The 16,542-nt window shown below is 45.8% G+C and overlaps 1 protein-coding gene across 1 annotated transcript in view; it reads right to left on the reverse strand.

The window, feature by feature from the left end:
- CDC42BPG (CDC42 binding protein kinase gamma) overlaps positions 1-15,874 on the reverse strand; it is a gene marked incomplete at both ends in the record, with an annotated part of 72,916 nt that extends 57,042 nt beyond the window's left edge. Inside the window, one exon of the mRNA XM_081340392.1 lies at positions 15,703-15,874. Within this exon, the coding sequence (XP_081196518.1) occupies positions 15,703-15,874 (172 nt within the window). The remainder of the gene's footprint in view (positions 1-15,702) is intronic.
- Positions 15,875-16,542: the final 668 nt, after the last annotated feature.

Raw genomic sequence — 16,542 nt, forward strand, 5'->3', positions numbered from 1 at the left:
TTTTTGTACACCTCTGGAGTCCTGCCCCAGGACCTGGGATAGGCAGATGTGGATCTTTGATGGCTTAAAAGCATGATGGAAACTGTTCCAAGTACAACTGCCTTTTGCAATTGACTGACATGGATTTTGACAATGCCGGTCCTCTGTTGATCCAAATCAAGCTGACTTTGCAGTTGATTGACATGGATTTTGACAATGCTGGTCATCTGTTGATCCAAATCAAGCTGACTTTGCAGTTGATTGACATGGATTTTGACAATGCCGGTCCTCTGTTGAGCCAAATCAAGCTGACTTTGCAATTGACTGACATGGATTTTGACAATGCCGGTCCTCTGTTGATCCAAATCAAGCTGACTTTGCAGTTGATTGACATGGATTTTGACAATGCCAAGCTGACTTTGCAGTTGATTGACATGGATTTTGACAATGCCAAGCTGACTTTGCAATTGACTGACATGGATTTTGACAATGCCGGTCCTCTGTTGAGCCAAATCAAGCTGACTTTGCAATTGACTGACATGGATTTTGACAATGCTGGTCCTCTGTTGATCCAAATCAAGCTGACTTTGCAGTTGATTGACATGGATTTTGACAATGCCGGTCCTCTGTTGATCCAAATCAAGCTGACTTTGCAATAGACTGACATGGATTTTGACAATGCCGGTCCTCTGTTGATCCAAATCAAGCTGACTTTGCAATTGACTGACATGGATTTTGACAATGCCGGTCCTCTGTTGATCCAAATCAAGCTGACTTTGCAGTTGATTGACATGGATTTTGACAATGCCAAGCTGACTTTGCAATTGACTGACATGGATTTTGACAATGCCGGTCCTCTGTTGATCCAAATCAAGCTGACTTTGCAGTTGATTGACATGGATTTTGACAATGCCAAGCTGACTTTGCAATTGACTGACATGGATTTTGACAATGCCGGTCCTCTGTTGATCCAAATCAAGCTGACTTTGCAATTGATTGACATGGATTTTGACAATGCTGGTCCTCTGTTGATCCAAATCAAGCTGACTTTGCAGTTGATTGACATGGATTTTGACAATGCCGGTCCTCTGTTGATCCAAATCAAGCTGACTTTGCAATTGACTGACATGGATTTTGACAATGCCGGTCCTCTGTTGATCCAAATCAAGCTGACTTTTCAGTTGATTGACATGGATTTTGACAATGCCAAGCTGACTTTGCAATTGACTGACATGGATTTTGACAATGCCGGTCCTTTGTTGATCCAAATCAAGCTGCCTTTGCAATTGATTGACAAGGACTTTGACAATGGCGGTCCTTTATGGATCCAAATCAAGCTGCCTTTGCGATTGACATGGATTTTGACAATGGCAAGCTGACTTTGCAATTGATTGACATGGATTTTGACAATGCCAGTCATTTCTTGGTCCAAATCAAACTGCCTTCACAATTGACTGAGGGAGATTTTGTCAATGCCAGTCAAATGCAAAAGGCAGCCTTACTCCAAACAGCAACTGACTTCTTCTTTACTTCCTGTTTTGCCGCTCAGGGTTTCAAGGGAGATACAGGGATTGGCTGCTTCCTCATTGTTACCTGTTGCTGTTGTATTGTGTCTCTGATGCTCTTCTGGGACTGCCTTGTGTTCTTCGACCTTCTTCTCTTTCTGTATATGCTTTGTAAGATATGGAGTCCCATGACATCCTCTCTAAAGTGAGCAAACGTCTTTATTTGCTGTTTTACTGTGTACAGGTAGTCCTCGACTTACAACACTTCGTTTAGTGACCGTTCCAAGTTACAATAGCCGTTTTTCACACTTGCAACCTTTGCAGCGTCCTCAGGGTCACGTGATCAAACTTCAGAAGCTCAGCAACTGGCATGTCCTTGTGATGGCTGCAGTGTGCCCGGGATCACGCGATCCCCTCCTGCGACCTTCTCACAAGCAAAGTCAATGGGATTCACTTAACAACCGTGTGACTACTTTAACTTCCGCAATGATTCATTGAACCACCGTGGCAAGAAAGGTCATAAAACGGGGCAAAATTCACTCAACAGCTACCTCGCTCAGCGGCAGAATTGTAAGCAGAATTATGAACATACGTCAAGGACTGCCTGTAGCTTAAAACTGGTTCTATGCCTGTTCTTCCTCTTATGATCTCATTTCTGATTTTAGCAATTGACTGGCATTGACAAAAACCCTCACCAGTCAATTGCAAAATATGATTCTTATTTGCTGCTTGGGGGCCCGTCCTTCATTCCCAGTAAAGTCCACGACAACCAACCCACAAAACGGGAACGTAGATTAACAAGATGACAGAGCTGGAAGGGACCTTGGAGGTCTTCTAGTCCAGCCCCCTGCTCAAGCAGAAGATCCTAGATTCAGACAGGTGGATGTCCAGTCTCTTCTTGAAAACCTCCAATGATGGAGCACCCACAAGTTCTGGTGGCAAGCTGTTCCACTGGTTAATTGTCCGCACTGTTAGGAAATTTCTCCTTAATTCCAGGTTGCTTCTCTCCTTGATGAGTTTCCCTCCGTTGTTTCTCGTCCTGCCTTCAGGTGCTTTGGAGAATAGCTTGACTCCCTTTTCTTTGGGACAGCCCCTCAAATATTGGAACACTGCTATCATGTCCCCCATTTCTTTCCACTAGACTAGACATACCCAATTCCTCCATTTGTTTTAGCCGCCAGCCCATCATCTTTGTTGCTTTTCTCTGTACTCTTTCTAGAGTCTCAACATATTTTTATAATATGGTGACCCAAATTGGATGCAATATTCCAGGTGTGGCCTTATCAAGGCGTTATCAAGTGGTACTAACACCTCATGCGATCTTGATTCTATGCCTGTGTTTATACAACCAAGGATTGTATTAGCTTTTTTTCGGCAGCTGCCGCACGAGGCTGGCTCATGCTGAAGTGACCGTCTGCTATGACCCCCCCCAGGTCCTTCTCACAGTCACTGCTTTTGAGTCAGGCTTCACCTGTGGCTGGACAGGTTAGATAAGAGAAACAGAGGTGACGGCACAACTTTGTCTAATCACAGCCGCTTCGTTTGCTCCCCCCCTCCCACTTGGCAACACCGCCCTGCTTCAACCGAGATGCCGCTCGCAAACCAGGCCCACCAAAGCAGGTTCGCCTTGCCAGGTTGCCGGGCTGACGGGGACAACAAACATTTGGGCTGTGTGTTTTCCCCTGCAGTGATGTGCCGGCCTCCAATCACGGGCCAAGACGGGAGTGAATCCTGCTGCTGGAATTTGAACCCTTTCGAGGAGCAGCTGAGGGTGGTGGGACGGCCCCAGGTCATTTGGATATGACTGTACTCCCCCCCCCCCGGAGCACAACCGCACTCTCCCAGCAACAGGGATGGAGAAATACTGGCATGGGGCTCAGAGCAGCTCAATTGCAAGACGGGTGGACTGTTTCTGCGTCAACACCCTCCCCGTTTCCTGCCAGGAGGGGCAGGAAGAGCCTTGGTGGAGCAGTGGGCTAATGCCTCCTTAAGTAACACCAGCTGCCTGCAATTAGTGTAGGTTCGAGTCCCACCAGGCTCAAGGTTGACTCAGCCTTCCATCCTTCCCAGGTAGGTAAAATGAGGACCCAGATTGTTGGGGGCAATAAGCTGACTTTGTAATAATGCCGCTGGGGGGGGGGGAAAGCCCTAATAAGCAGGCATATACATAGAATGAAGGCTATTGCTAAGCACATTGATTTGTGCTTCTTAGATTGTAAGCCGCCCTGAGTCTTCGGAGAAGGGCGGGATATAAATGGGATAAATAAAAAAAAAACAGCCAGAGCATCGTCACACCATTAAGGGGGGGTCCCCTCATCCTGGCTCTCTTTTTGTGTTTTGTTTTGTTTTGTTTTTCTATTTTAAAAGTACGGGTAGTCCTCAACCTAGGACCAGAATGGAGCCCAAAATTTGCACTGCTAAGCGAGACAGCCGTTAAGTGAATTTTGCCCCGTTTCGTGACCTTCCTTGTCACCGTTGTTAAGGGAATCACAGCAGTGGTTAAGTTTAGTGGCCCAGTTGTTAAGTAAATCCGGCTTCCTCTTTGATTAACGCTCGTCAGAAGGTCGCAAAAGGGGATCACATGGCCCCGGGACACTGAGACCATCGTAAACATGAGTCCGTGGCCAAGCGTCCAAATTTTGATCACGTGACCAGGTGAATACTGTGACGGTCATAAGTGCGAAAAGTGATCATAAGTCGGTTTTTCCAGTGCCGTTGTAACTGTGGTCACTGAGTAAACGGTTGTAAGTTAAGGATTTTCAATAATAATAATAATAATAATAATAACAACAACAACAACAACAACAATAATAATGTTGGAAGGGACCTTGGAGGTCATCTAGTCCAACCCCCTGCTCAGGCAGGAAACCCTACACCATTTCGGACAAATGGCTGTCCAGTCTCTTCTTAAAAACTTCCAGTGTTGGAGCATTCACCACTTCTGGAGGCAGGTTGTTCCACTGGTTAATTGTTCTCACTGTCAGGAAGTTTCTCCTTAGTTCTAGGTTGCTTCTCTCCTTGATTAGATTCCATCCATGGCTTCTTGTCCTGCCTTGGGGTGCTTTGGAGAATAGCTTGACTGCCTCTTCTTTGGGGCAGCCCCTGAGATATTGGATGGCTGCTATCCTGTCCCCCCTCATCCTTCTCTTCATTAAACTACACATACCCAATTCCAGCAACCATTCCCTATATGTTTTAGCCTCCAGTCCCCCAATCATCTTTGTTGCTCTTCTCTGCACTCTTTCCAGAGTCTCAACATCTTTTTTACATTGTGGTGACCAAAACTGGATGCAGTATTCCAGGTGTGGCCTTTCCAAAGCATTGTAAAGTGGTATTAGTACTTCACGTGATCTTGATTCTATCCCTCTGTTAATGCAGCCTAGCACTGTGTTGGCTTTTTTGGCAGCTGCAGCACACGGCTGGCTCGTGTTTAAGTGATTGTCCACTAGGACTCCGAGATTCCTCTCACAGTTACTACTATTGAGCAAGGTACCACCTATACTATACCTGTGCCTTTGGTTTTTCTTGCCTAAATGCAGAACCTTACTTTTTTCACCATTGAATTCCATTTTGTTAGATAGTGCCCAGTGTTCGAGTCTGTCCAGATCCTCCTGTATCTTAAGCCTGTAACTTCTGGAGTGTTGGCTATTCCTAACAGCTTGGTGTCATCCACAGATTTGATGAGTTCCCCATCTATCCCCTCATCCAAATCATTGATGAAGATGTTGAAGAGCACTGGGCCCAGAACAGAGCCCTGGGGCACCCCACTACACACTTCCTTCCATGTAGATGCGGTTCCACTGAGGACCACACGCTGAGTACGGCCGGTCAGCCAGCTACCAATCCATCTGGTGGTGATGCTGTCTAACCCATATTAATAACTTTGTTAAGTTTCAAAGTCAAACATGAAAATACAAAGGAATATAAAAGGGGAAGTGAAGTGCTAAGGAAATTGAAGGTGACCCAAACAAACAAAGAGGAGATCAAACATTGGAAGATTTTGGTGTCCACCCAGGATAGGCTGGCTGGGGAATTCTGGGAGCTGAAATCCACCTGTCTTCAAACAGACAAGGTTGAGAAACAGTGATTTAATCCAATAAACTATGGCCACCACCACTAGCATAGCAGGTTCTGATGTTACAAAATGTCTCTCATACTTTATTCCTGGTACTCAGAATTTCCCACGCGAACACCCTCGTCTTCCAGAGGTAGTTATGTTGTATGTCCGGATCAAGCCCATACTTTTCAAGGAACACTACAAGATGAAATGTCAAATCTAGGTACTCCAGGCTGTTCTTGAGGACTCCGGAGGTGTTTAAACAGAGGCTGGCTCTGAAAGACCTAGCAGATGTTGCACTAAGCCGGGGATGGACTAGACTAGAAGACCTCTTAAGAACCCAATTCTATGATTTAATGAAGCCAGGAACTGGGTGGATTCCGCCCGTATACAAGAACTACAATACAGGTAGTCCTTGACTTACAAAAGTTCACTTAGCGGCCGTTCGAATTTACATGTCACCCTGAAAAAGGTGACGTGACTGTTTTTCACGCTTACGACCTTTGCAGAATCTCCGCAGTGACGTGATCAAAACTCACTTGGCAACTGACTCATAGTTATGACGGTCCCGGGGTGTGTGGGGGTCACGTGATCACCCTTTGTAACCTACTCAGCTGCTTCTGACGAGCAAAGTCAGTGGGGGAAGCCAGATGTGCATGGGTCACTTAACAACTGAACGTCCTCCTGACGGTCAAAGTCAAGGGGGAAAGGCTAGATCTGTGTTCCTCGCTTAACCGCTGCGGCGATTTGCTTCACAAAAATGGCCGAAAAAGTAGCGCGCGCCTCGCTGCCTCACTCAGCAACAGAAACTTTGGGCCCAGCTGTGGTCGTAAGGCAATGGCCCCCCTTGGTTTTCCATCCAGGGCCACGTCCGTCTCGTGGTTAGGTGCCCTGGCTGCCTCGCTCTCTCTCTCTTTGCAGCCTGGAAGGGCTCCTGTTGGAGGGGGGGGACCGTCTTCAGCCCAAGGTGAACCTCTGGGATCCCAGGAAAAACATCCCGACTGCAAGGCGGGCACACACCCACGGAGCACCCAAACCTGAGGAACAGGTCTGGCTGGCAGCGCCACTCATGTGGTGAAGGAGACGCCACTGGGAAAGGGGGAGGGGGTGATAAGGATTACGTCAGCGAACTCGCTCCCCCAGGACTCCCCCTCACCCCACCAAGGAAAGAAAGACTAAACATTTGGCTGTGCAAAAAGGGCACCAGGCTGTTGTGCAACCCAGAAGTGAACTGTTCACTCCCCACAGCGCTCGGGGCGAACGTTGCACACAGGTGGCAAAGACCAGGAGAGGAAACTAGTTGACAGCCAAGCTCGACTCCGGGTGACTTTGCAGATCTGCTCTCCCTGTTGTTTTTTTCTTGACGGGATCTCCTGTTGGCCTCCCCACCCCAGCACTAATTCAGAACTCCGAGTCTGGCAGCCTTCTGGGATTAGCTGAGATCAAACGGACGCTGCTGCTGCTGCTGCTTCTTTCGTTTGCCTTGTGGCACAAAACTATGGAACTGCAGGTGTTCAGACTGAAAGTTCATTCCCACGGAGGAATCATGGTTTGCCAGAGTTTGGCATGTGGATGGCCTATTATTATTATTTTCTAAAGATATATTTAGAGATAGTCCACAAGTATGCATTGCTAAAAATAAGTTAAATGAATATATTACAGCTGGGGTAATGTACAGGAGAACATCGATACAGGACCCACAATTGCAACCAGAAACAGATTCCAATGGAAAACAAATACTCCAGGATAGATAGATAGATAGATAGATAGATAGATAGATAGATAGATAGATAGATAGACAGAAATCAAGAGTGGATGGATGGATGGGTGGGTGGGTGGGTGGGTGGATGGATGGATGGATGGATGGATAGATAGATAGATAGATAGATAGATAGATAGATAGATAGATAGATAGATAGATAGATAGATAGATAGATAGATAGATAGATAGATAGACAGAAATCAAGAGTGGATGGATGGGTGGGTGGGTGGGTGGATGGATGGATGGATGGATAGATAGATAGATAGATAGATAGATAGATAGATAGATAGATAGATAGATAGATAGATAGATAGATAGATAGACAGACAGAAATCAAGAGTGGATGGATGGGTGGGTGGGTGGGTGGGTGGATGGATGGATGGATGGATGGATGGATGGATAGATAGATAGATAGATAGATAGATAGATAGATAGATAGATAGATGATGGACGGATGGATGGACAGACAGAGATAGATAAAAGAGAGATGAAATAGATGATTGATAGAGAGAAAAGAGAGGTGAGATAAATGATAGAGATAGAGAGAAATGAAAGAGATAGATGATAGATGATAGAGAAAAGAGAGATGAGATAGAGATAGAGAAAAGAGAGATGAAAGAGATAAAGATGATATAGAAAAGAGAGTAAAGAGATAAAGAGATGATAGATAGATAGATAGATAGATAGATAGATAGATAGATAGATAGATAGATAGATAGATAGATAGATAGATAGATAGATGATGGATGGACAGATAAAGAGAAAAGAGAGATGAAATAAATAGATGATAGAGATAGAGAAAAGAGAGATGAAAGAGATAGAAATGATAGATAGAGAGAGAGAGAGAGAGAGAGAGAGAGAGAGAGAGAGAGAGAGAAATAGAGAGAGAGAGAGGTGAAAGAGATAGATGGATAGATGATAGACAAAAACATAGTTGTGCAAACCTTTAAGAAAGTTCTTGCTCTCAGTGAACTGAACTTGAACAATGATTCGTATCAATGAGAGCAAAGTAGAATCAAACAAGATAAATCTGCAAAAACAAAAAACTGAAATTAATAGATTTTGTCACTAACTCATCTGGCAGGCAGTTTCCAGAAAGCTTTGACCATTTCTCCACCCACCCAACTCCCATCCTTACTCTATAGCTGAACCTCTGCCTCTCTCAGCCAATCTGCTTCTCAACCTCGGCGTGCTGTCTAAGGAATTCCGGGAGTTGCAGTCCACCCATCTTCAAGTTGTCGAGGTTGAGAATGACTGGTCTTAGCAGTTGTACACATTCTGTGATTTCCCTAGCAATTCAGCTGTCAAGGTTACACAACCCCGCTTCACCAGTTTTAAGACGTGGTCCCGAAATGGGACTTTCTTGTGCCCCAGTGAAAAACCAGCTTCCCCAGAACCATCATAAGGCTGGAAATAATATACAATAAAGGATATTTTCCTTTGGCGTGGCCATCTGCTCCAACTGCAAGCTCAGTGCAATCTATCATTTACTTTTAGCAAACTCCAAGGTTGCCCTGTACTTAAATCAGGTAAATTTCTTTTTTAAAGAGATTAAATCCATCCATTAATTAAACTTACACTGTCTGCTCTGAAGGGGAGCGAAGAACCAGAAGCAAAGATAATAATAATAATAATAATAATAATAATAATAATAATAATAATAATAATAATAATAATAATAATAATAATAATGTTTTTAACAGGAGGCTGACTGACAAGTGAACTACTTGCACCCGTCTTCCACCAGCCAAAATAGTTTTTCCCAGTTTGTTGGCACATTAACACCTTATGCTGGTTAATTTCAACTATGGTTAAAGGTGATCAGAGGACTGGAGGCTAAAACATACGAAGAACGGTTGCAGGAACTGAGTACAGTAGTGGCCAAAATTGTGGAAACCTTTTGGGGAAAGTGTATTTTTGAGGTTTGATGGCTAATAACACCACTTTTTTTTTTTGGAGTAGTACCGTAAAATTATATATCAATGGAAAGATAATTTATTCAAGAATATAATGCAAGAAAGTTTGTTCAATTATCTCTACTGTGTTCTATGAAAAGTGATAGCCAAATAACCAGAAAAAGGATGCACAACTTGCTTAGGTTGATATCGGGTAGCTTTCCAACATCGGATCGTAGCCAATGAGCAGGAGTGTTTAGAGAGCCTATCAGGGGGTCATCTTGTTTTGGCAATGAGCCAATCAGATCACAGCAGGATCCGGTTATTGATGTCATCACGTATTGAAGCTAAGAGGAGGACATTTGTCAGTGTGTGATGTGATCGCTATCAAGTTGGTTGGGTTTGTGTGTGTGTGTGTGTTCTTTCATTTAGTGAGCTTGTAACACGTAATAAAATTAAAGCAATGGTGCAAAGACCTGACTGGTTGCCCAGAAAGCGATGTAAAATAGTATTATTCAGCGAACAAGGCTGCAGTTACAAAGAAATTAAAAGAAAAAGGGGTGGAAACTTAACCAAAGGTGGCATTTCTACTGTACACTTTTCCCAAAAGGACTTTGCCACAATTTTGGCCACTACTCTATGTCTAGCCTAATGGAAAGAAGGACCAGGGGTGACATGATAGCAGTCTTCCAATATCTGAGGGGCTGCCCCAAAGAAGAGGGGGGGGTCCACCTACTTTACAAAAGCACCCGAAGGCAGGACAAGAAGCAACGGATGGAAACTAATCAAAGAGAGAAGTAACAACTCAAGAGAGGTGGCAGTGAAAAACAATTAACCAGTGGAACTACTTGCCTCAAGAAGTTGTGGGTGCTCCGTCACTGGAGGCTTTGAAGAAGAGAACATAGAATAACAGGGTCGGAAGGGACCTTGGAAGTCAACTAATCCAACCCCCCCCCCCCCGCTGCTCGAGCAGGAGACCTGTACCATTTCAGACAAATGGCTGTCCAGTCTCTTCTTAAAAGCCTCCAGCTCTTATTTGGCTGGCATGCATATTTGTTGTATGATAAGAAGGTAGATAATGTGTTTAAAGTGCATATTTTAAGACAGGCATTGTTGAGAGTTTGGAAGAAGTATAGACATAAGTTAGATTACAAGATGCCGTTGTGGGCAATTCCAAAACACGCAATAGAAAACATAAATGTTGGTTTCAAACATGATACGACTACGTATAAGGAGATTTTAAGCTTGGAAAGAAATGTCTGGTGTTTAAAACCGTATAACCTCTTGCGAGATGAGAAGATTGTTCAAACTTGGTTTCAATATACTCAGTTACGGGCCAGGTGGAAAGAAGATCAGAAAACTGGTTTTGCAATGACTGACGAAAATTTGATAAAGCAAATTAGAAATCAGGGTCCAGCACATATCAAACGGATATATCTTGCATTGATAGAAATTGACTCAGAAACAGAACTTGTTAAAGATTGTATGATAAAATGGGCCCAGAATATCCAAGAAGTTATTACAATGGATACGTAGGAAAAGATCTGGGTGAGGAACGTAAAATTTACACAAGCTCAAAACTTAAGAGAGAACTTTTATAAAATGTTTTATAGATGGCATTTAGATCCTAAAAAGCTTGCAAGTATGTATCCGAACTATCAGCCAAAATGCTGGAGGTGTGGTGGCGAAGATGCAACATATTTTCACATATGGTGGACCTGCAAAAAGGTTAAGGCTTTTTGGATAAAAATTTGGTGGAATATGCAGAAGATCTTCAAGCAAAGGATAAAGTTTTGTCCGCAATTGTTTTTGTTGGGCATAATTACAGATGCTACTGTTGTGGACACTAAGTTGATGTTGAATTTAATTACAGCAGCAAGACTTTTAATAGGTCAATATTGGAAGAAGGAGGAACTGCCGACTATAGAGGAATGGACTCTAAAGGTTTCTGATCTGGCGGAAATGGCAAAGATCTCGGCTTATTTGAAAGATCATTCGCAAGAACGTTATATTATGGAGTGGAAAAAATGGATTGATTATATCCAGAACAAATATGGGACTAAAAAGTTTCATTTAGCATTTGAATAGGTCTTCCTTTCTTTTTTCTTTTTTCTTTCTTTTTATATGTAATATTAATATTGCTTGTAGTTATCTTATATGAGCTAGAGAGATAGATTTAAGAGTTTATTGTTGTTAGCATATGGATGTTTATGATTGTTCTTTGTTTTTATACCTTGTACTTAGCTCTGGGAAGTCGGGGGGGGGGAGGGGGAAATGGGGGGGAGGGGCAGGGAGGGATAGGTAGGGGTGGGGGGAGGGGGGGATTGTTAAAGATAAAATGTACTCTAAAACTTTTCAATAAAAAAAAGCCTCCAGCTCAGTCTAGCGGGCAGTGGTGGCGAACCTATGGCACGCGTGCCAGAGGCGGCACTTGGAGCCCTCTCTGTGGGCACGCGCGCCTTGCTCTTTGGCTATGTTTCCGCAGGAAAAAGCTGTTTCTCATGCCCCTTCCTAGCCAAAACAAGCCTCTGGAGTGAGTGCACTGTTTTCAGCTTTGAATTATATCAAATCTGACACCAGAAACAGACTAACAAATGACCTGAGTGCTGCATGTGTTGCTCTCAAACTTACGAAGTATAAGCCAAGGTTAGACAAATTATCAGCATGCATACAACAGCAAAAAAAAAATCACATGAATTATTCAGAAGCATGCCAAAGGCAAACTTTTACCTTTCAGTAAAAAGTTGTTTCTATCATTCAAAGCTTTGTTATTGTGTTTTTCTTTTAAGACAAAAGATGTTAATATATGAGGGGTTTTTTTCTAAACTAAAACCTCAGTATTCAGATTAAATTGCCGTGTTGGCACTTTGCAATAGATAAGTGGGTTTCGGGTTGCAGTTTGGGCACTCGGTCTCTAAAAGGTTCGCCATCACTGGTTAGGGCCTCCTTCTTGAGAAGGGGGCTGGTCTAAATGTTCTCTAAGGTCCCTTCCAACCCTATTATTCTATGTTCTCTAATCCACTTGGAAGCAGAGTAGGCACCCACTTGTGTCCTTCCTGGCACAGACAGGCCCCTGAGATGCATTCCCACGAGTCGCTCCCTTTGTTCTGGGATAACCCCGTGATTAATTTTTTTTATCCCATTTATATCCCGCCCTTCTCCGAAGACTCAGGGCGGCTTACAATCTAAGAAGCACAAACCAATGTGCTTAGCAGTAGCCTTCATTCTATGTATATGCCTGCTTATTAGGGCTTTCGCCCACCCCCCAAGCGGCATTCTTACAAAGTCAGCTTAATTGCCCCCAACAATCTGGGTCCTCATTTTACCTACCTGGGAAGGATGGAAGGCTGAGTCAACCTTGAGCCTGGTGGGACTCGAACCTGCACTAATTGCAGGCAGCTGGTGTTACTTAAGGAGGCATTAGCCCACTGCGCCACCAAGACAAGATGAGGGTGGCTACTTCTCCTTGTCTTAACAGGCCAATTTTCACTAACCATACATCGGAAACAATGATTGGGGAGTCCCTGGTGTATGCCCTTGATGCATCCCAAATAGACTGATTTTTTTTTAAAAAAACAAAACTTTTACTACAGCCAAACCACTCGTTCGCATCTTCGAATTAAAAAGGACTTTAGTCTTTTTGGACAACCATTTGTCTGAATGGTCGTCAGATTCCCTGCCTGAGCAGCGGGTTGGACTAGAAGACCTCCAAGGTCACTTCCAACTCTGTTATTCTATTCTAATTCCTCAACCAACCTTGCAGAACCAATACAGGTAGTCCTCGACTTACAGTCACAATGAAGCACCTCCGTTACTAAGTGGTGGGACCATGAAATGGATCATTAAAGACAACCGGACCCCATTTTTTTACCAGTCGTTAAAGGAATAACGTGGCCATTCGAATGAACTGTGTAGTTTGTTAAGTGGGCCTGGCTTCCCCAATTGACTTTGCTTGCAGGAAGACGGCCGGTGGGAAGGTAACAGCGTTCCGTGCGCCTTTGGCGTCTAGTCATGCCGGCCACGTGACCACGGAGACGTCCTCGGACAAGCGCTGGCTCTTCGGCTTTGAAACAGAGATGAGCACCAGCCCCTAGAGTCGGAAACGACTAGCACGCATGTGCCGGGGAACCTTTACCTTTACCTGTCACTTTGAACCCCCCCAAAGGTGACAAGGAAAACAGGTCTTGAAGAGGATGTGTGGCATCCCAGACAATCTTGTGGATCCTTCTCAAGGGATGCTTATATGCCATGTCTTGGATGGGAGGGAGCAAAGGGGTTTATCTCTACCATCCACAGGTCTCAAAGGGGCCACATCTGAGAAACACTGCTAAATGCTGAAATACTTTGCCTTTGTCTTAACAAACATCCTGAATTTGTACTTGGCAATCAACTTTTGATCCTCGTCTTTCTCATCTCAGGCACACATGGAGATACGACAAGCCAACAATCTGGGGGATCTGGGCTTCAGAATGGCCTGCATACCCAGCTGGATCACAGACCTCTTACAACAAGGATGGCAAAGCAAAGGTTTGCCTTGACTTATGGATCCTTGCTTGTTTGCAAGCCAAAGGCCAGAGGATGCGTTAGACTGGGGGAAGGAAGCTTAAATAGACTATTCCTGGCTTGTTCCATTTTTTTTACAGCAGTAGAATTAAAAGAAAAACTACTTTCTGGGATGGCGCGTGTGGGAATCAGCTGGTGTAACACTCAAGGTAGTAAACAAAGAGCAGGGAAATCTGAATTGTTCTTGGCGAAAAATAAAAGAAAGCAGGAAAAGATTATAGGGAACGGTTGCTGGAATTGGGTATGTGTAGTTTAATGAAGAGAAGGGTGAGGGGAGAGATGATAGCAGTGTTCCAGTATTTGAGGGGCTGCCCCAAAGAAGAGGGAGTCAAGCTCTTCTCCAAAGCACCTGAAAGCAGGACAAGAAGCAACGGATGGAAACTAGTCAAGGAGAGAAGCAACCTGGAACTAAGGAGAAACTTCCTGACAGTGAGAACAATTAACCAGTGGAACAACCTGACTCCAGATGTTGTGGGTGCTGCAACACTGGAGGTTTTTAAGAAGAGACTGGACAGCCGTTTGCCTGAAATGGTACAGGGTTTCCTGCCTGAGCAGGGGGTTGGACTAGATGACCTCCAAGGTCCCTTCCAACTACTACTACTACTACTACTACTACTAATTATTATTATTATTATTATTATTATTATTATTATTATTATTATTATTATTATTATTATTATTATTATTATTATTATTATTATTATTATTATTATTATTATTATTATTATTTGGACAGAGCTTTTTGGGGCCTGGAAGCCATACACAATAAAAACTTTTTCTCAAAGCAGCATGTCAATTTAATTGATGGTGCCGATGTTTAGGTCAGGGGTGTCCAGCCTAGGCCTCTTGAAGTCCTGTGGACTTCAACTCCCAGAATTCCCCAGCCAGCTGGGAGTTGAAGTCCACAGGTCTTTTAAGTGACCAGAGTTGGACACCCCCGGATTAAATAACGAGGCCTCGATTACCCTTTTGGTGTTTGCTCATCCTGACACACAGAAGCCGGAATTGCCACAGAGGCTCCCCAGGGCAGTCAGAAAGTGTCGGCCAATGCAGGCTTAACTCAGGCTTGTTGGCTCCTGGGCCGCACCACACTGCGGTTTGTTTGTGGGAACCCGGCAACTACTCTTTGCAAACCTCAGCTCCCAGCTAAGGGTGATTCACAGCCCCAACGAAAGGCGGTTTCTTTAGCAAGCCAATGTCAAGTCTGATTTTTTTTTTTTACACCTTTCCCTCGGATCTCCTTCATCCAACCCGGGGCATCTCCTGGGAACTTAGAGATAGATCCTGGGAGATGGGAAGAGCGCTTCAAAAGAGGGGCTCTCTTCCAACGAAGACCCCCAAACACACACACACCACACTCCGTCCCCTTGGGGCGGACTTTGTTGTTGTTGTTGTTAGTTGCGAAGTCGTGTCCGACCCATTGCGACCCTATGGACAACGTTCCTCCAGGCCTTCCTGTCCTCTGCCATCTTCTGGAGTCCATTTAGGCTCACGCCTCCTGCTTCAGTGACTCCATCCAGCCACCTCCTTCTCTGTCGTCCCCTTCTTCTCTTGCCCTCCACCTTTCCCAGCATGAGGCTCTTCTCCAGTGAGTCCTTCCTCCTCATTAGGTGTGGGGCGGACTTCCTTTCCCGCAAAAGCGGGGTGGGCTAAAGCAGCGTTTCCCAACCTTAGGAACTTGAAGATGCGTGGACTTCAACTCCCAGAATTCCCCAGCCAGCATAGCTGGCTGGGGAATTCTGGGAGTTGAAGTCCACGCATCTTCAAGTTCCTAAGGTTGGGAAACGCTGGGCTAAAGTAAGGAGACCCCCTCCCCAGCCCCCAATTTAGCTCCCTTCCTTGGCCCTTTTAGGCGCAGAAGCCAGAAGCTCCTCCGTCGGCGGGCGGAAGGTGCCGGCACTCTGCACGCGCCCAGGAGCCCCAACTCCGGCCGGTACTCACCCCAGTCCAGGAACTGCTGCGCGGTCCGCTCCCGGCGCAGAGGCGCAGCGCTGCATTCCTGGTGGAGGCAGATCAAGAGATCCAGCAGCCCTTCCAGCCCCGCCGCCCTCGCCCCCTCGCCCTCCAGCAGCCCCCGCAGGCCGGCCAGGCGCCGCTCGACCGGGCTGCACATGGTGGGTCGGGAGGGGGGGCCCGGCGGAGGACGACGACCGCGACGACGACTACGACGACGAGGCGGGCACCTGGCCGGATCCTCCGCGGAGCGCAGAATGGGAGCAGCCCCAGCCCAGCAGCCCCGCCCCGCCCCGCCGCTCGGAGGGGGGGGGGGTTGGGCGCCAGCCGACACCTGGCCAGGTAGGAGGGCGCCCCGCCGAGAGCGCCGGGCGCACTACAACGCCCATCCTCCGCAGCCGGACCAGCGCCGCCCTCTCCCTCCGACCCCGGGACCCCGCGGGCGCCCGCTTGCAGCCCTGCGCGAAGGCTCCCCGCTCGCCCCACCAGCGCGCTTTGGCAGCCAGGTGAGGGTCGCTCTGCTCGCGGCTTTTGCGCAGGTGGGTGATTTTTTTTTTCTTCCGCCCCTTCCCCTCCTGCCTCCCAGATGTCCAAAAGGTGGATCAAGCCGGACCTGCTTCACTTTTTTTTCCAGACACACACAGACACACACACACACACACACACACACACACTCACACACACACAGACACACACACACACACACACACACACTCAAAGGTCCAAGCGTCGTCCGAGTGGAGCCGTGCGGGTTTCCCTCGTAGTAAAAGTGGCTTTCCGCAAAAGAATTTTTTTCCCTCTGTTGGGATCTCCTGATGGTCCCCCCTC

The sequence above is a fragment of the Vipera berus genome (genome assembly GCF_964194415.1).
Source record: "Vipera berus genome assembly, chromosome: 16".
Lineage (NCBI taxonomy): Eukaryota > Metazoa > Chordata > Lepidosauria > Squamata > Viperidae > Vipera > Vipera berus.